The sequence below is a fragment of the Psammomys obesus genome, unplaced genomic scaffold (assembly GCF_907164565.1).
Source record: "Psammomys obesus unplaced genomic scaffold, mPsaObe1.curated_primary_1811, whole genome shotgun sequence".
Lineage (NCBI taxonomy): Eukaryota > Metazoa > Chordata > Mammalia > Rodentia > Muridae > Psammomys > Psammomys obesus.
The window spans coordinates 28326765-28347995 of record NW_026596034.1 but is presented as its reverse complement, the minus strand read 5'-3'; the positions used below and the strand labels follow the sequence as shown (position 1 = coordinate 28347995).

Below are 21231 nucleotides of genomic sequence, written 5' to 3'. Positions count from 1 at the left end.
AGATAGATAGATAGATAGATAGATAGATAGATAGATAGATAGATAGACAGACAGACAGATGATAGATATGCTCAAAGGAAGAGCTGATGGGAACAGGAGAAAAATCAGTATTTCTTGGAGTAGTGAGAAGAAACCACTACAAAATGATTGTTTCACTAATGTATTCATACATTAATTCAGTATTTGTCTGCAACATTCCAGGCACTGTTGGGGTTTGAAGGTGTTCAAGTAAGTCTGAAAGGCATAGTGTTTACTGACAGGCAACTCATACTCAGGAGGGTAAGCCTATGAAAAGCCAGCAGATTTCAACGTGGTCTAGGGACCAATGTCGCCTTAACAGTTTTGTGATAGCTGCTGTCTTTTGCTCTCTGTGGTTCAGAATAGGAAAAATGTCACACTTGCTCCCGTTTCACTCTGAATACCTCACCTTTATCAGTACTTAAAAAGGAAATAGCAATGCCCACATTTCACTTTTTCCATGTCTAATAAACAGAAAAACATATTGTTCATACTATAAAAGACAATGCCAAAGTATTCATTTTAATTAGTGCGGGTAAATACTAGTAGGCAGTATCCACTACTTACCAATGCTTAATTTAGAGAAAGAGTAAAAGGTAATCCAAATATCTAGCTAAAGTAAAAATCTCATTAACCTTTGGTGTTACTGGTTCATCATTACTATTCATTTTGGCCTCTGTTTGAATGCTTTCCAGGAAATTGACTGACCTCAACCAGTTGTGTGGGGTCTGGTTTCCTGCTCTTATACACAGCTTCAACTTGCTTTGGATTATAAAGCAGGTTTTCTAATAACAATTGCTATTATTAAAAGTAATGAGAATATTTTTTTAAAGACCAATGCTGACAAGTAACTGTTTCCAACCTGCTGTTATCTCTACAGAAAAGACTGTGGGTGCCTCTCTTCAGTTAAAGTTGCATCAATAAACACACACCTAATGACTACCAGGAGCTTTCCAGACACAAAGGTGAGCAAATCACAGTCCATTTCTTCAATGAGCTTATAATGTGTAACTGATTCCAAAAAGTTTGAGAAGAGCAGCAACTGACAGGTCAAAGAAAATTATCATCTTGTGCCCAAATAGGCTTCCAAATTATCCATGTGCTAAGGATGCTTCATTAAGTTACTCATTTTTCTCTAATTCTAACAGCTCAGCCAGGGCACAGGGAGAGGAAGGAGAACAGTTCTTTGATTGTATGACTCACACAAAATTATGCTTCTACACTGACAATGAATTCATTTCTCTTTATCATCAAGCAACTTCCTTTAGCTTCCTCTATCAAGGGATAAGCAGTCACTGAAAAAAATAAATCACAGCCCACCTTTTTCCGGCTCTCTGTCTTACACAGATGGCAAAACACAGCCACACTTATTAATGGCATGTGTATGTTTGTATGCGGTTGATATATGTAATTTGTTATATATCATACATACCATATCATAAATATGCATATATATATATATATATGCCCAACCTGATAACTTCAAACATAGCTCCATATATTAGCCTGTACATTCAAAAGAAAAAGTTCAAGAACTCTCAGTCATCAAACCAACTAAAATAAGTACATCCGACTGGCTTCAATACAATATAAAAGCACCGTGTTATTTTCTAAACATAACATTTGTATACGAGTCCTACCTCTTGAGTTTCCACACTGCTTAATGGTCTGACAGGACTTTTTCACCCTCTGAGAAATTTGCTCTTAGTATTTTCATAAATTGGCTGTGTATATTTTCCCTTGAGAGAGAGAGATGATAATAGACTCACACTGAAAATCCTTCAGCCACTTTTCATAAGAGACCAATGAAGAAGCATCAGGAATAAATGTCCCCTGGAGCCCACATCGTTTGCGAAGGAAACGTACCCATATGCTGTCTTCTTGTCTGTATTGCTTCCAGTTCCTTCCACTGTCGCTGAACATCAGGAGATAGCTGGTCACCCAGTTGGAGCTCCCATATCCACCTTGGGTGGCCACGGATGTGACCTCCATCCTCTCTCCGAGGTCAATCTGCAGCCACTGGTATTTGTTGGACACAAGTGGAGACCAGCCACCAGCTCCTTTAGCAAAAAAATAAAATGAATAAAATAGAACATGGGGAAAGAACACATTAAAAGCCCATGAATGAAGCAGAAATGACAGTGTGGAATTCCGAAAGATTTCCAGGATTTGGAATACTTCATAATTATAGTGAAACATAGGAAAGCAGAAATATTGTAGACAAGGTTAGCCTTCTGCTGGTTGTGTTCATTTAGAGGTGTTTAGACGTTTCCCAGCACTGGAGAAAAATAGGATCTATCATTGAATATTTTTCTAAGTGTTTTGTGTGGAAGGTTATGCCAGCATTTGGTGCCAGAGAGTTTACTGTCCACAGGCTGGGTAATAATGTGTGGCCTTTGATCTCTCTCTGCCCAGAGACAAAATCTAAAGAAAAAGTTTTGGTGTTGACAGCTATAACAAACTGAGCTTAGCCATGTCTTAGTCCATCGTTAACTCTTGGATAACAAAGCTGGTCAAGGTGTTTACAGGCTTACGAGAGGGGAAGATATTGAAAAACATGTATAAAACATAACCCCAAAAAATCATTAATGGGAAGACATTGTGCAGGAAACTATAGCTTGAGAAGTGATGGACAGTTCTATGCAGTGGGAGGCGTGGATTGGGTTTGCAGCCATGTAAGAGGAGATGGCTGCCACTCCAAAATAAGAGGAAGCTGCCAGGCAGGGTCTCTTGGAATAGCGCCATTCCAGGACAGCTTAACAAGCTGGAGCCATAAGAGAAAGTGTATATGTGGCATGGGGGGACAAGTTCACTAGGTCTTATGAGCTTCCTGTGAACTGATTAAATGAATAATTCTTTTAGAAGAAATTCTAGACTGTGTGAGCTGCAAATGTTGCTGACCCAGATGGTTAGAACCCAATAACAGAATGGCTTGGGGCATAACCAGAATCAGTTACTCTAGGCAAACGGACTGGTCATGTATCAAGGCGCCTAAACCGACTCAAGAATAGCATTTAAAAAGTTGTAGTGAAGTCCTCTATTAGTGGTTTCTTGATAACTCTTGCTTGTCTTAGGATGTGATGTTCAGTATTTACTACACTGTACTATCGTTAGAGCTAGATAACTTGGGGATCAGAAAGATGGCTCAGTCATCCTTTCACAGACCCAGGATGTTTATACAGCATTACATTTTGTTGGCATGATATCTTTTGTTAATTTTCTCTGTACTTACTCTTAAAGAACACATATGACTTGGGAACTGGGAGATGTCTCATTAGTTAGAACAATTGCCACACAAATATGAGGACCTGAGTTCCAATCCATACAAATCCAGGAGTGGTAGCCCAGTTTTGTAAGTCTAAGACTTCAAAGACAAGAGAGAAGAAACTTCCTACAAGCTTACAGGACAGCTAGTCCACTGTTTGAAGTATTGAACAAGAGACCCCACCTCAAGAAAAGTGGAAGGTGAGGACCAGCATTGAGGTTGTCTTCTGACCTCTACATGTACACCGTGGAATATGCATACCCCCACACACACAAATGCACACACACACCATATACACAATTAACTAATATATTTTAAAACATGACTTATGTATAGAGTTATCTTGGCCCTTAATCCCAGCAAACCTTGTTTAGATGTGAGCAAAAGAGAGCCAGAGAGCTTGTCAGGTAGACATGGGCTATGTTGAACTTGGGATGGCCCAGAGCTGCCCATCTGGCACTGCTGTCTGCTGTCCACAAGAGCTACACCTAATCTCATAGTCTATTCTACATATTAGTTATTCTGGGAAGAGCTGCAGCACGCCCTCTGTAGATTCCTACCACAGACATCTCAGTGAACACTTGAACCCTCTGTGGGAACTATTCCTGTCACCGCATTTTTATATCTGAGCCAGCACTTTCTCAATACTTCATTTCCTGGGATCCGATGAGGAGGATCAACTGTCACCAGAGACAATACGGGTACCTCTGCTTGTCAGATATGACAGTAAGAATCTGTAGTTCCCAGAAAACATGAAAATGAAGATCAGAAATCTTTAGCTTTCAGGCTGCTGCAGCAACCTCCCTCCCTGATTACAATGGACCATGTTATTTGTTTGTTTGTTTGTTTGTTTGTTTTGTTTTGTTTTGTTTTAATATAGGTGCATGATGGGAACAATGAATGGGTGAGTATTTCCACCCACTCTTCCATCTGATCTCTCCTCCTCAGGGCTTATCAAAAGCTTGGAAGTTGAAAGTCTTTATAGAGCTGGATTTAACCAAGCATCTTGGTTCCTCTTATGGCTGTAATTGCAAAGCCTTCTAAATTTTTATCATTTTTCACAGTGAAAACTTAGGAAAGAGGGTTGCCCCACAGGCATCTACCATCTTAGCTTGGAAGTTCTGCACGCAGAATTTTATCTCTATTAGCTTATACCTCCAAGAAAATGCTGACTATTTTGCTTCTTGCTCTTTCTAGTTAATTTTAATGATCTGAAATCTATAATGAGGTTATGTTGGGAGTTTTGGTTTTTGTTTTTTGTTTTTTTTTTTTCATCAGGAAAATGACAGTGATTCTATGGCATTTTGGGACAGCTTTACAATCCTGTACTTGGAAAACAAACAAGAGAGATGTAAAGCAAGGAAAAAGTGTCAGTAAGATCCGAGTGGGTTAAAACTGGATCATCAGTTCTCATCAGGAGTGAGAGGGACCCCTGAATGACCACTGCCTCTTCCCGGCACCGCTCACAGTTACAGCCCCAAAAGCTGACTTGAAACATTGGCAGTTAATTGACCTTGAACATTTCAATTTCTTACCTGTGGAGAAAAGGTACTACTGGTATGCAAATTAAGCTATCTCATTAACAAGGTACACTGATAAAGTAATGGAAACTTTGATGCTCCCAGGCTTTACCAAGTAATTTCAGTAGGATAAGTCAGCCACGGGGGATAGAAAGATTCCCGTTGGGTTTTAAGCTTCGAGGCTCTGCAGTGCTATATGATGGAATGTGCTTGTTAGAACTTTAAGAAAAATGTTGAGTAGCAACGGGGAAAATGTAAGATAGAAATGGATCTATCACTAGTGATCTTAGCAGCCTTTGATCTCAGGGAGGGACAATGGTGGCATGAGATACAAATGGCACCTCAGCTGAGGGTCACACTGCAGCAGCTCTCTGGTCATTGCCCATCTATCTAGCCTCCTGGAGACAAACCATCAGCACAGCTACTTTTTGTAATGGAGGACATGATGGCTAACTCTAGGAAATTGAAAAGTCTGAATCACTATAAATAAAACACTATAATGAATTCTTTCTTTTGTTTATTAACTAAACCTTTCAGCTGCTAGTCAAGTGTTATTTGTCCTTAATGTGCTTTTAATATGCTAATATATTCAACATCACAGTAAGCCAATACCTATGAAACTAAAGACCATCTTGTTCTAACTCATCTATTCTGGTTACTGAGGTTGACCTGCCAAACAGTCTTGTCCCTCCATCGTGTTCTCTTTCCACATCACGTGCTTTCTTCCCCAACACCATCCCTCTGTTTTTTTCAGCCTTTTCCCTGGCTACTGAGATTTAGCATAATAAAGTGCCACATATGTTTCAAAAAGAAGCATATCTCTTCTATTTCTTTTTTAAAATATTTACTGTGTGTATGTGTGCCTGACTGTATGTCTGTATATCAAATACATGTAGGTAATTGTAGAGGTCAAAAAATGGAGCTGGCTTTACAGGATATTGGGAGCCACCAGATGTGGGCACTAGACCCAAAGCTGGGTCCTATAGCAAGCACTGTTAACCATGGAGCCATCTCTGCAGCTCCTAGAAACATTTCTGAACTCCATACATCAGCTTGGAAACTCATATTTTTTCAAGGTCAGCTCCCCCTCCCTTAATAGGATTTCTAAACATTATAGTACTGCCATGAGAATTCAATTTTTTAAAGCACATGAAGAACCTATTGATTTCCCCACGTTCAGAAACTGTGACAGTATAAGCCGGCTGTAACTTTCTGAGTTGCGAAACTGTTGTTATCGCTATTGACTCCAAGCGAAGAGTTGTCATCACAATAAAGCTGAGTTTTAAAAATGTTTACTGACCTCACAAATCTATGGGTATAAACATAAATATGTACAAGGCAGTTTGCTCTCAATCTTGGTATTCTTTTTGCAGTGGGTAGAGTTAAGACAGGCCCTCATAACTGACTAGAGTGCTAAGATTAAACTACTGTGAGGGCTCAGCTGTAGACGGAACATCTTTATGAACCACCATCCGTGATGCTCAGGGAACTCTATGGCAGATATAAAGCTTACGCTGGAGGACGGGGATGTGCTAGGAAATGCTGTCTCCTGGACACAACATGGCTGCTGTACATAGTGCTCTCGGCAGCTGTGTTTACCTGTCTGTGCAAGACCTACGTAGGAACAACACAATTAAAAACTTCCAGTGTGAGGCAGGGAGGGGATCCTGCTGCCCCACACCAACCTGAGGGACTACTGGCAGTGGATGTCTTGCTGGTGTAGGAGAGTTACTTTTCTTTGCTAGTATAGCCATTGATACACCCCTATACTCCAGTGGACAGCCTTACACCCATGTCCATGAGGGCAGCCTTAACTGGACTTAGCAGTTTTAAGAGAACAGTGGTACTAGTGGTCCATAAGGAATTAGAGGTGAGAAAACAGAGTTGTGGATATGATCAAGATACATTTCCTACAAGAAATTTTAATATATGACTATTATCTACAATAAAACATTTTGTTTTAAGGAAACATTCCCTGCTTACTGCTTACAATCTTACTAGCCCTTTTCCCACTATGATCCCTGAAGCCTTGGAAGGAAAAGATGGAATATGGATTTTCCATTTAGGGCAGAGTGCTCTAAAGTCTCTCTTCTCTACGCCTTGAGCAGCTGAGGGTCTCTCTTTTAATTGCCATCTATTGTGAAAATAAAGCTTCATCAGTGATGGCTGAAAAGTATACTAGCAAGTCTATGGGCACAGCAATAAGTCATTAGGAGTTGGCTGAATAAAACAGCATCTTCCAGACCCAACACAGTTATTGCTCACATGACCTCACAATGTCTATGACAGTATGCACAAGACAGCTCAATCTGAAATCAAACAAACAAACAAACAAACACCCTAACATGAAAGAGAAAGGTAAGCATGAAGTCCTACTCACCCATCCCATCTAAAAAAAAAAATGCTGGCAGTTGATAGTTATTCAGAGAGGGAGAGTCGTTTTTCTCTAATGATGTGGCAACATGCTTCTGTGGAGGGCCCCACACCTAAGAATATATGATCAGCTATAAATTGCACGGGATGGTTATAAAAGAGTATGTTGGGTAGGTTGGTTAAGAAAGGGCAGAGTGAATATGGAAGGAGTTGTTTAAGGTCCAAATATGATCAAAATGCATAGCATTAAATTCTCAAAGAATTAATAAAGATGTTTAAAACTATTTAGTGGCCAAATGTCTGTACAACACAGTACCTCTTTGATGGGTTGCCTAAAATTATTAGATTTCTACAGAGCCTCTCCCTGGAGAATAAGTTCCTGTGAATTATAATGACAGGCAAGCAAACTAGAGTATCCAGTGTATATCTTGGAAGCTCTCTAGCAGAATTCAAATACACAGAATTTGCAACTGCGTTACACTTTATTATCAAAATTATAAAATGAAATGAACTATATTTTCATGTTTCTTCAAATAAAACTTGAAAACATTAGAAAGGATAGTAAATCTTAATATTATGCAATGTAGTTTTTGAATGATGAAACTACTATTTATTTAAAACTTAATTTTTTTATTTTTAAAACTATTTTAACATCTATATGACACTTTAAAAAATTACCCCCTTCAAGAGATAGAAACACCTGAAGGGGATAGGAGCTCCACAAGGAGAGCAACAGAACAAAACAAAACAAAAAAAAAATGTGGGCCCAGAGATATTTTCTGAGACTGTTGCACCCACCAAAGACCATGCATGGAGATAACCTAGAACCCTTGCACAGATGTAGTCCATGGCAGCTCAGTCTCCAAGTGGGTTCCCTAGTAAGGGGAACAGGGACTGTCTCTGACATGAATTCAGTGGCTGGCTCTTTGATCACTTCCACCTGAGGAAGGAGCAGCCTTACCAAGCCACAGAGGAAGACAATACAGCCACTCCTGATGAGACCTGTTAGGCTAGGATCATCAGTGGACTGGGTGAGGGGCCTGGGAAGAGAAGAGGGAGGGAATGAGGGGTTGGGAGGGAATGAGGGAGGAGGGCTACAGCTGGGATACAAAACAAATAAAACAGAACCAAAGAATCTGGGCACAGGGGTATTTTCTGAGACTGATACTCCAACCAAGGAGTATCAGTCCTTGGTTGAGGAGATAACCTAGAACCCCTGCTCAGATGTAGCCCATGGCAGCTCAGTCTCCAAGTAGGTTTCCCCGTAAGGGAACAGGGACTGCCTCTGACATGAACTCAGTGGCTGGTTCTTTGATCACCTCCCCTGGGTTGGGAGGCATCCCTACCAGGCCACAGAAAAAGATAATGTAGCCAGACCTGATGAGACCTAATAGGTTAGGGTCAGATGGAAGGGGATGAGGACCTCCCCTATCAGTGGACTGGGGAATGGGCATGGGAGGAGAAGAGGAAGGGAGGGCAGGTTTAGGAGGGAATGAGAGAGGGGGCTACAAAGTGAATTAATTGTAATAAATAATAATCTTGAAAAAAGAAAAATTGTAATAAATAAAAAAAGAAAAAATGCCCCCTTCTTTTCTTTTTTCTTTTTTCTTTCCTTTTTTTCTTTCTTTCTTTCTTTCTTTCTTTCTTTCTTTCTTTCTGCCTTTGGAGTAATTAGAACTTGCCTCATAGTGATATGTTTTATCCTAATAATATGCTGAAATGATATTCAGTGTTAGTTAATTGCAAGTAGTCTGACAGCTGAGTTGTGTTTAAGCCTTATATAGCCAATGCCCAGTCTTCAGCATTTAGTGCTGAGCTGGGAGGGATGTCTTAGATTTCATGAAAATTAAAGATACACACTTGGTTAGACCCCATAATATAAGTGAGAATATACTCCATTCCCTACTGATATTTACAAAAAAAATAATAATTTTTTAAAAAAAGCAGTCACTTCCTTATCCAGGGAGATGACATAACAAATTAATGCAAGTAGAAACTACACAGAGAGGACGAGTCAGACAACTTCCTCAAGAGATGAGAATGTAGGACACAGATGTTCAAGGACAAAAGGCACAAGTGACCACAGTTGAGTGGCACTGCTAGCCACTATTAGGACATCTAAATTTCTAGAAAATAATTGGCTTAATTAAAATTGTCACAGGAAGATTTCCTTCTAAGATAATTACTTCTTTTTTTTTCCAAATGGGATCTCACCTATATTTCCCCCAAGAGTGCCCATTTGCCTGGTTCATTTTGAACTTGACATTAAATTACAAAAAAATAAAAAATGTACAGAATAAAAAGAACACAGCGCCACTAGTTGTCTGGCTCCATTAAACAGTATGTGTTGTCCGGGGAACACCATTTAAGGACTTGTCACAGCAAAGTAGTTCTTTTTGCAGGAAGAAAATAACGCAGGAAGAAAATCAGCAAAATAACATTTGCTGATGAAATGTGGATTGCTGGTGGTCCATTGAGTTTACTCCCAGATCTTGGAATTGCCTACTCTGGTCTCAGACTGTTTCTGGAGTGGGTAGATGACCTGGGCCAGGCCAGTGGAGCAATGCTGGGGTGTTGAGGGGACTCTAAAGATTTTTCTCTGCTGGCGAGAAGTGGCACAAAGACATAGGAATAACTTGCAAGAAGCGTAACCAAGTGAGGTTAAGAGAGAAGCAGAGAAAAAGAGAGAAGAACAAAATTCTAACAATGTGATCGGGAGCCCTCGCTCTGCTCACTGGAGTTTTGGTTTCAAGATTTGTGCATTGCCTTCTACTTTAACAGAAGCTACTCAGGACCACTGCTGTAACTGCCTGCTCCTCCTCTTCCCTCTTCCCCCTCTTCCTCCTCTACTCTACCTCCTCTTCCTCCTCCACCTGCTATTTCTCCTCTACTTTCATCTCTGCCTCCTCCTCTCTTTCTCCTTCTCCATCCTCTGCCTCCCCCTCTCCCTCTCCCTTCTCCTCCTCCTCCCCCTCCACCCTCTCGTGGTCCCTCATGGCCTTTGTTCTCTAGGATAGACTATGTTCCCATCAGTGCAGTGCTACAGTAGCGTGCTGCTGTTACCTTCCTCTTCTTAAAGGAAAAGAGGATGCTTATCTTGACCTCATCTTATCCATTTTTATTTTCTGCCATTTATTTTAACACTCTTCTAAGGAACCCCCCCATGTCACTTCCAACTTTTCTCATTCCGTCTGATCTTATTCCAGCTGCAATCAGGCATCTCTTCACACTCAACTGAAAGTGTTCCCATCCAAATAACCAAAGTACACTAGAGGCACAAATTCAATGGCCAGACTTCAGTCCTTACCCCTTGAGCTTATGGAGACTGTCATCCCTAAAATCACTCTCTCTGTCATCATGTATTTCGTGTGCTTAGCCCCTGCAGATGTGAACTCTGAAATTTCCTGCTAGGTCAGTGACTGTTTCTTTTCAGGCTTACCATTGTTCATTCTTCTTTTTATTTGCATTTATTTGTATTTATGTACTTATTTCTCTGTTTGTGGGGGTTGTGGTGTGGTGGGGATGCCTTCACAGAGTACACGTGTGACATAGAAGACTATGTGTATGTGAGGGGCAGAGGGCAGCTTGCAGGAGTCAGTTCTCTCCTTCAGCCATGTGGATCCAGGCGAGTCCAACTCAGGTCGTCAGCCTTCTGTCTTTTTTTCGTCTCGAGTCACCTCTCACAATTGAGACTCTCCAGGTCTTAGCCCTTGGCTCTGTTTACTTTCTTTCTATTTTTGTTCTTTGCTCTCTTAGTCAATTTATCTGCCCACACATCACCTGTAAATTTGACTCTTTCTTGGATAACATTTCCAGCCTCCACCCACCTTACTCTATACAACATTTGCGTAATGTGGTCTCTACAGTTCTCTCCTTCCAGTGCTCAAGATGAAAAAAATAAAATAAAATGAAGTTACATTTGAGTCCTTTCTTCTCTTACACCGTACACCCCAAGCACGGGAGGTCCTCCTCTTCCATAACCTTCACGCAAGCCTCCTTGACTCAGGCCTCATCCTGTACTCTTCCAAAAACCACTCAACATCTCCCTCTTTCTGTGTTTGTCCACTGAGACTCTCTTCTCCACATGATATGTATAAATACCACCCATGACCTCAGAAGTACTGCAGTGACTCTTGATCAAGAACCCAAAGTTCACACATGAACTCAAAGTTCTGTTGGGAGCCTCCTTCCTTCCACCTTTAACATCCACCTTTTTTAAATTTTTTAATTCCGAACTGCTAAAGTTTGAATGTGTGTCCCTGAAGTTCATATTTTGGAACACAATCCCAAAATTTGTTTGGAGATGAAGTCTTAGGGAAGTCATTAAGAAAAGGGTGAAGCCACAAAAATAGGACTCTCATGGCAGCACTCACACCACAGGAAAATACACACACACACACACACACACACACACACACACAAATTGGTTTGCTAACTCAGTCTTAATCATGTGTTTACCATCCACTGTACTTATGATGTAGAAAGATTTTCACCAGGTGGCACGAAGATGACAATGCCATGCTCTCAGATTTTCTAGCCACCAGACTTGCAAATTCACACACCTTTCTTTATAAAGTTCCAGGCCTGTAGTATTGTGTTACAGCAACAGAAAACAGACTGAGACACTAGCTCCTTCCCCTCCGCTAACAGTGGTCATCTTGCTGTTCTTTCAGTGAACTGTTCATCATGAGTTCTGTCTTTAAGACTACTCAAAGATCATCCTCTCACAGAGGCTTACCTTTCCTGACATCTTCCTTTTAAAAATTCTCCCACTCAGAAAACCTTCAGCCATTTGTCTTACTCTGACCCACATTTCTTTATCTGTTGATGGAAATTGTCATCTCTTAAACACAGCATATGGTTCTCTTACTCGTATGCTTTGTTTATTCCCTTTCTTGTACCAATCAAATACAAGCTCTACTGGACCAGAAATTTTCACCTGTTGTGTTCACTGACAGAAGCCAAAATCTTAGCATACTGCCTGACACAGAATAGGTTCTCAATAAATACAAATATTGATTAATTGCAGGGACATGCCCTGTGAATTGTGTCATCAGGCGATTCTATCTTGAGATGGCTATTGACTGTTCTTACCAAATCAGGACCACATAATGTCCCACCTTCCCAGGCGATGTGAAGTAGCTACCTCCATGAGCTGCTGACCAAAACATTATATAGCTTATGACTGTATTTCTAAATGATGGAATAAAATAAAATTTCAGAGCCACGGGTGTGAATATTTGAACTCATACAAGTTGAGCCTGAATTAAACAAAATCACAGAATGCTTCTCAGTGGTGCACTCAAATTGAAAATGTACACATTTGGCTGAGATGTCAATCTCACAGCCCACCAATCCGGCTCACAGTTACCGAGTTTAGTTACTCCAAACTACATTTCACAGATGTATCTATAGTTTTGTTTTTGAATTCTGGATACAATTGAAACGAGAAACATTCTCTACTCATCTCCCCAGCAGGGCCCTGAATTAATAATACGTCACTAAGTTCTCCTAGGCCCAAGTTCTTTGTTGTCTATCAATTTTGCCTCACAGCAAATTGGCAGGCTGACTTTCAGCCCATCTTTTTGTCTTGCCAGATCAAACATTTCTGAAATCTTTAATAATTCAGAGGATTGAAAAGTAAATATTTATATCCTTTCTCTGTTCAGGCATTTTGATTTATATATTTGATTTTCCCATTTTAGGACAGCCAAATTTCCTCCAGAAGGCTAATAAAGCTACAAAAAAAAAAAAAAACTTATAGCAGGCCTTAATCAGTTTTTATTTTTACCACACTGAGTTTTAGCTTATTTAAATCAGCAGTTTGGGGGAAAATGGTTTTGAGTACATGACTAGAAAGTCGGCTGATGATCAGGCCCTGCCCACAATTTGCTGTCTAAGCCTGCTTGCCTCAACGTTCCCTCTTAGGTCCATTATCGTGAGGCAGGCCATTTCAGTAAATGATATCATGAACAGAGACAGGACACTGGCTCAGAGTTTTAAATAACTTTTTTTTTTTAATCTTTTCTAGCCAGCCTAAGCTCTTCAACTGTCATGAGCCAAATATCCTCATGCCACTCCTTCTGGATCATCAAACTGAAGTCGCCACCCTGCAGCCAACAGACACTGTCTCCACACACAGTTGGAAAAGCAGCATGGGCATGGGGTGGTAGACATTGCAGCCCGGATTATGGGAAGCACAGAAAGTGAAAAGCCAGTCACAGTCACGGGTGTTTGACTGATTAAATGAGTTAATATTCTTCCAATACTAACACTGTTTTAAGATCCAGTTATGTGGGCTTCTGAATTTGATAAATCTACTCTTGGCTGTATATATTGAAATTCCAGAATCAATTCCTTTGTCAGTATTCTCTTGCTTTGGTCTTTGCTATTGCACAGGCAACAGGACCAATGACTAGTGACGTATGCATTAATGTCTACCCCTCAGCTTGGGTGCAATTAGACAGAGGCCCTGTCTTCCTGATACTAGTTCCTTATATCCCTTGCCTTAGACTCTAGAGCCTTTCATTTCTAAAATGAACGACTATAAATTATTTCTCTATCTCTTCAGATGCAATGGTCGTGTAGCCTCTTGCCATTTTTATAATCTGGGAATGCCTTTCACAATGACCTATGAGACACCCTTTTGAAAATCAAGCAATGAAGACAAGGTCCCTGTCTTCCAGGCTCTGTGGGAGATTAGGAGCCCAACTTCCTCAGGCTCCAATTAGCAAACAGATGGTCTGATCGCCCTGGCCCGCATCCACACCCCCCACCAATGTACTCTGGTATATTTCCACTAGGTCAGTCTAGTGCCTCTGAGGGCTTGTTTCAAAGGAACTGAGTTCAGTCTTTCTCATCTACTGAAATATCCTTGACCTCTACTGTAATGTTCTTCAATAAGATCCTCTTTGGCTGCCTACCTTGATCCAACCTATTTTTATTTCTTTGATGTGAGATCATCGTTCTGTCTTGCCTCCTTTTAATGTAATATGGGTTTTGTTTTGTTTTTCTAACCAGTGGATTTATAATCTCCAGCAACTCAACAACTCTACAATTAGAGTCTAAAAGAAGAAGACTACTTTGTTGTGAATGAGGACCTGTCTCACAGCTAGATAGCCATTCTCCATTGTAGTGACCAATGCTGTGTTTACTATTGTATTCCTGTGCTGTCCATTAGCATAACCAAATCTAGACAGTAGTGTAAAAGTGTCACCCAGCTCACTCAGCACAAGGTAATGTTGGCCCTTGCCAAGAAAACAGATAGAGGTGTAAATAAGCTACTCCATAGGCAATTGCATTGCATCAAAAATCCATTGCTGGAAGTCAACCCCACCATGCTCAGTAAACACAGAAGGTACAAAGCAAAGGGATCCATCAACAATCCTCAGTCACCTCTGACACAATAATTGATTATGGCACCTGATCACACAGGCATCATGCATCTCCTTCATCAATCAGCCACCACTTTAGAAGGAGGAGAAGAAGTGTTAGCAAGCTAGTGAAAAAGACTCACACCTTCGAAAGAAACTATCTTAGCCAGCAGAGGCTGGAGATTTGGAAACAATGTGATGTGCAGCCACATACAGTAAGGAGTCTCTGGATAGAATTACAAATAGAATCCTACTGTAAGACAATATAGCTTTCAACACTTTGAATAATGAATAACATGTGAGGTGTTCATGCTCCCTTTCAACCGCTGACCACACTCAGGAGTTTGGAACAAGCTGGAGAGGATCATACCGAAGTCAATTTCATAGTTAAATGACCTATGTGCTCCAGTGGTACTATGAGCTAGCTACTCCAAGAACCACGGATGTCCTAAAAGCTGTCATCAGTGCATCTTATAATTAACATTGGATGAGTTGATTATGAGAATACTCCCATGTTCAGGTGTAGCCAACCAAAATCAGTGCATCTTTACAGTTACAAAGAAAAAAAAAAAAAACCTTGCCATTTATGTGACACGGATGCAGTCACAGGCACACTTTAGATGACTTCATTGGACATCACAATGATTTTGGGTTCTTAAACAGATCTATCTCCGAATCTCTATCTACCTGTATAAACAGACCTTAATAGGTACAGTGCTCTGTAATAGTATGTAGAGTGATATTCAAATATGATTCAGAGTCTGAAGCCAGCAGAGGTAAAATATTTCCCTGTGCGCACATTTAATTTTAGAAATGCTTCCAAACGCAGACCTTTCTACTACACAAAGAATTGCTTCCTCTAACATCCCTGCACCCCAGCCAGCTCCATCTGGCTCCTGGTCTATGAAGAAAAGAGGGACACACAAGGTTACAATTTAATGAAAAATAGAGTAAGAAAAAAAATGGCTATTATGAGGTTTATGACAAAATTATTCTACTATCATGAATCTACTATCTGGCATCCACACACATCTGAATATTATGAATTGTCCCTTATGATGTAATTATTTTAACTGATTTATTTTTCTTATCCAATAAAACAGATAAAGTTTCATCATATTTGATTTTTAGGTGTTTTATAGTGCTAAAATAATGAAGAATAGGATTGAAATAAATATAACGAATGCTGGGTGATTTTTCCAGAATAGATAGTTTTTTCCTTCATCTATTAATCTGATTGTTTTAAATTTTTGCTTATGTGTATGTGGGTCTGTGTGAGTATTTGCCACATGAAAGCAAGTGTCAGAAGAGGCCATTGATGGGTGCTCAATCTGCTGGAGCTGAAGTTCCAGGCAGTTATGATCTGCTTGATGTAGAAGCTAGGAACGAAACTGAATCCTCTGGAAGAATAGCAAGTCATCCTGACCACTGAGCCATCTCTCTGGCCCTGCTAGTCTGATCTTAAGCTACGGTTATAAATTTGCCTTCAGACTTCCCTTGTATCTCCTAAACAGAAAAGAAGCACTTCCTAACTTTGCATACCACTGGTGAGTCTGTACTAGAGAATGAAGGCAGCTGTTTCCCTGGTTTTGTTGGGATGAAGCTTAGTCTAGAGAGGAGCACAGTCAAGCTTATCAGGAAGCAAGCAATGGGGAGGACCCAGCATAAGATGGGAAAAAGGATATCGGTTCATCTCCATCTTGTTTCTATTCCCGATACACAATGGAAAGTTCTAAATTGTCCTTTTCGATAAAAGAAAGTCTCACAAAGCAACCTCATTTCCTCTCAAACCAATGAGGCCTTTCACAGCCACCTATCATTGCTCGTGGTTCCCAGTGTCCATTGATCCACTGAGTCATAATAAAATAGTGCTTCCAGCCGAGAGGGAGAGTTAATGCAAACATTTTCTGGATCAGAAAGATGGACCAAAAAAAAAAAAAAGTTGTGTTTCCACCCTAGCCAATTTCAAATTGCCTCTGGCAATCCTATGAATCTCATCCACACCTCTGTGTTTTCCTACAAACTCTGTTACCCCATAGGAGCACAAAGCAACTGAATGAAAAAGAAAAGTGAGTGTCATAGCAGGGGCAGCTCCATGCATGTTTGTGATGAGAGCTACAGTAATTGCAAGAAGCAAATACTTTTGAAAAACAAGATGGACAATTACCAGCGTGAATAGTTATATAGCAGCTGTTATTGCTTTTATTACACGTGCCTTCGGAAAATGTGGGAGCCATGGTTACAAAAGGATGATTTTAAAACACCAGAGGTCAGGTTGCTGTTTCGAATGCACCTTCAGAGTTCAGAACTTTGCTTTCCTGGTTTAAGACACTTGCAATTTGTAGCTGTAGGAAATGTGTATGTAGTATTTCCCGAGCCAGCTAAGCTCAACAGTCAACCATAAATGTCAAGAACTTTATATTTTCATTTAATGGCACCAATTTTTCCTTCAACAGATGCATAAATGAGCACAAGAATATTGTGTTGTATAATTGCCCTGGTGAAAATCTGAAATCTATCGTGTTTGCAGAATCACATGCAAGCCTGAGTACAATCTTTCCAGCATTTTATGCTCCTTTATATAAAAACGGGAGGGACCATCTGACAGCAGGGGCATTCCAATAAAGGGAGTCTCAACAGGACATCCAGTATTTGCTGGATTCTAGAGAGCTGATGTTTTCAAAGCAAAAGGAGACCTAAGGAAAAAAACAGTCACCAGGACAGAAGTCACCAACAAGCTTCTGGCCCTCAGGTGACCTCTTTCTGTGTTTCCTATTGACACTGCAGTGGCTGTTTCTACCTCTCCACTCCTCTGCCCTGTCCTTTCCAGCATCATTCCTGAATCTCCTTCCCTTTATATGATAAGCTAAAATATCTCCACCTTTTACATTCTTAGTGAGCCACTTTTCTTAGGACCCTTGCTGCAATGATAATTTGTGGCTGGGGAAGACTAAATCTTGACTCTTATAGCTCTGATTTCCCTTTAACAATGTCTCTTCTGCATCTATTCATGGATGTCCTATAGATATCTTAAATTCAGAACTCCAAAAATGGACATTTCACTGCTTGTCAAAACCAGATGGCCACATAACTCCAATCTTCCATTCATTTGGACTAAAAAAAAAAAAAAAAACAATCTTCAAATGGTTTCTAATTATTCTTTTTCCAAAATACCATGAGATTGCCAAATCGGGTCACTGTGACTTCCAAAATTATTTTCGTTGTATCTTTTTTTCTCTTTATTCTTGTCCTGGTTGGAGCCCTTGTTATCTCAAAGATATCATTAAAAAATCTCCTCAGCTTATTGGTCTGTCAGCGGGGGTATACGTTTCAGTAACACATCATCTCCAAGTGAAAGACATTCTATTCACCTGACAAAAGTGGCTTCACAAATACTGGAAGCGTTAAGATTGTTGAGCACAAAGAGGTCATTGCTTACACTGAAAAATCTGGGAAGACTTCCAGAAATCATGATGTCTATGCTGAGATCTTAAAAGAAATTAACTAAGATAGGAGAAAGCAGTGGCTTTCCCAAAGGAAAAAAAAAATGATACAAGCTTTGGAAATGAGAGAGACCACAGCACATTCGGGGACTTCAAATCATACCAAACAGCTCAACTATAAAGTCATAGGAGTTGCTTGAGATGGAAAGAGAGGCTACCTGGTAAGCAGAGGCTCATCTTAAGGGCCATAAAGGATACCGTAAACCTTGACAGAACGAGAACTAGGGCTGTTGCGGGAGGCTAAGAAATGAATATGATGCCAGTTGGCAGTGAAAAAAGACATCTTTGGTCAAATTATAGAAAAAGAAAAAGCACATTTAAGGCTGTGGTGTTAATCAGAGCTGAAGATTCTGAGGCTGAAATGAGAGCTGTGTTTTCTAGCAAACACCATGAAAAGGGAAAAAGTAAGTATCTTAGAGATGATGAACGGAAGGATCTTGTGATCTGTGGCTAGTCCATAACTCAAGGTGTTAGAGCATCATTACAGATACTAGGAAGGAAGAGGGTAAGTCTGCGATGAGCGTTTGGAGAACATTCTAGATAATAGTGCTGAGAGCGGTGTCTGCGCGTGTCTGCACGCCCGCACATGCATGTAGTGCAGTGGGTATATGTCTCTCTCTCTCTCTCTCTCTCTCTCTCTCTCTCTCTCTCTCTGTGTGTGTGTGTGTGTGTGTGTGTGTGTGTGTGTGTGTGTGTGTTTGAGTGAGTGGCCAGCGGTCAATGTAAGGTAGCTTCCTCAGGTGCCATCCACTCTATTTAAAGGCACAGAGTCTTCCACTAACCTGCCCAACTGTCCAGCAAACTCCAGAGACCCACCTGTTTCACCTCCCCAGAACTGGGATTACAAGCGCAAGCTACCATGCCTGGCATTTTTCATGTGGGTTCTTGGAATCCAATTCAATTCTTATGTGAGTACAGCAAACACTTTACCAACTGACTCCAGCCCAAACAGAAGAAGCACTTGAAAAAGACAAAATCGGAACAACAGGAAGTCTGAAGAAATACAAAAGATTTAGGAAACTGATCAGAGGTTCACTTCGGAACCCAGAGGCAGCTCTTTTTGGTCATCAGAATGAAAGAAGCTGCCTCAGCCTGATAGCACACATCTCTCAACCCAGCTAAATGGGAGGTTGAAGCAAGACAGTCACAAATTTAAGGACTCTCTAGGCTACACAGAAAATGTGAAACAACCTGGAGAACCTAGTGAGGTCCTTTCTCAAAACCAGAAGTAAAAAGGAGGTTTGAGACATAGTTCAGTGGTAGAGTAGCTATCTGCCTGGTATGTGGGAGGCCTTGGCTTCAATCTTGAGTACTACCAACAAAGAAAGAGCAAGGCCTAAGGCATTATGGAATTTGGGTATGGATAGGTTTTGGAGAAGAAAGCTTGAAGGAAGCTGCTCCTTTTTGATCATCCATACTTGTAGAAGTATTTAGTATGTGTGTCTTGAATAGCCAATCTGTTTTCAACAACCCTTTGCAGTTCTTTGAGCAGTTCCATTCTTAGCGACAAAAGCTACTTCTTGTGCTTCCTGTATGACAGACATGCCATAAACTCATCTTGTAATGTGAGTTTAATCTGGCTTTACAGCCGCATCTGACAGCACAGGTGCCTATGAAACCTATTCCCATTACCCCTCATCTTATTTGAAATACACATACATATCCCCATTTCTGTCCTTCAACTGGGATTTCTTTGCCCCTGCTTGTCAACTGCACCTCAAATATCATCTCTCCCAAGTATCACTTGTTAACTACTTGCTAAAACTTACTTGTTTAACTACTCGTTAAAACTCTGTCATGGGAAAGAATGGAGTTTCCTGATGCTCATTATATTAATTACTAAGAGCCAGATCTCATGTAAGAGTACCATTTTCATACATGAACATACATTTACTTGAACTCTTGTGACCTGGTTAAATATGAAAGTGCAGTTTGTCATTAGTTGGTCTGCTGTTGTGCTCATGCAGCCAAACTCAGAGAGACTGAAATAAATTCAATCGATTCTGAGATGAAATGGGAAGGTCAGAGGATGATGGGAGCTTTTCCTTTCTGGTAACGAAGCGAAAGGACAGAGCTTTGTAATGAGCAAAACCGACATTTCAAAGGATCTTAAAGCCACTCTGTCATTTCTTTTCTAAGAAATATTTGGTGATTAATTACCACCCATCTTTTCTTGGAGCATCTAAAACATGCTTTGAATTCCAATGAAAACTTCCCTAGTATTGATATCATAAAGTGTCTTAGAATGATTAAACATACTAAAACTTAATATGTTTTGCACATAGATTACAAAGTGTTTTTGAGTGATGTGGAAATGACTTGCATGCAGATTGCCCATGTGTGTTTTAAAAATGTGATGGAGACAGATGTGGGACATACATGGAATAGCATGGTAGATCTAGGGCTTTGGGGCATTTCTAATTTTTCAAAAAAGATCATAAAAGCTTAGTGACCTGTGGATGACAGAAGATATCAGAAGGTTAGGAAAGGTCACCTTGATAAATTTCCTCAAAGCCATCCCTCACATCAAAGAATATAGAATTTTTCTTCCTAATCACATAGGCTAATTATGGTTTTCAAAACCTGAAAACCACTATACCAATTTTAAACAAATAGAACTACTGTATCCTAGGATTTATCATTACAGTTCTAGTGTATATGAGCAGAACCCCCAAGGTACAGCCTAAAATACTGAAATAATAGATGCTTAATATAAATGTGTACCTACATAGCCCAAGAAATGCTGTAAAGGACTCTGAGTCTACCAGACAAATATAGAAACTGCCCATATCTTCCATAACATACTATGGATTCTGTGTCACAACTCCCTGGATCAGGGCTGGGGTGTAACTCAGTTGGCAGGATGTTTGCCTAGCAGGCACAGGCCCTAAGTATATCCCAGCACTTCATTAACTGGGCGTGGTGGTGTATGCCTGCAATTTCAGCATCTGAGAAACTGAGCCAGGAGGATCAGCAGTTCAAGGTCATCTTTAGCTACACACTTAGAGACTAGCCTTAGATAAGGAAGATCTTATTTTTAAGAAAGAAAGAATAAAGAGAGAGAAAGAGAAGGAGAGATAGGGGAGAGAAAGAAAAAAGAAAGAAAGGAAGAAAGAAAGAAAGAAAGAAGGAAGGAAGGAAGGAAGGAAGGAAGGAAGGAAGGAAGGAAGGAAGGAAGG

At 40.3% G+C, this 21231-nt stretch overlaps 1 protein-coding gene across 1 annotated transcript in view; it reads right to left on the bottom strand.

Moving 5' to 3' along the window:
- Cntnap4 (contactin associated protein family member 4) overlaps window positions 1-21231 on the bottom strand; it is a 255126-nt gene that overhangs the window by 163624 nt on the left and 70271 nt on the right. The window contains exon 3 of the mRNA XM_055621422.1: window positions 1885-2078. Coding sequence (XP_055477397.1) covers window positions 1885-2078 — 194 coding nt within the window. The remainder of the gene's footprint in view (window positions 1-1884; window positions 2079-21231) is intronic.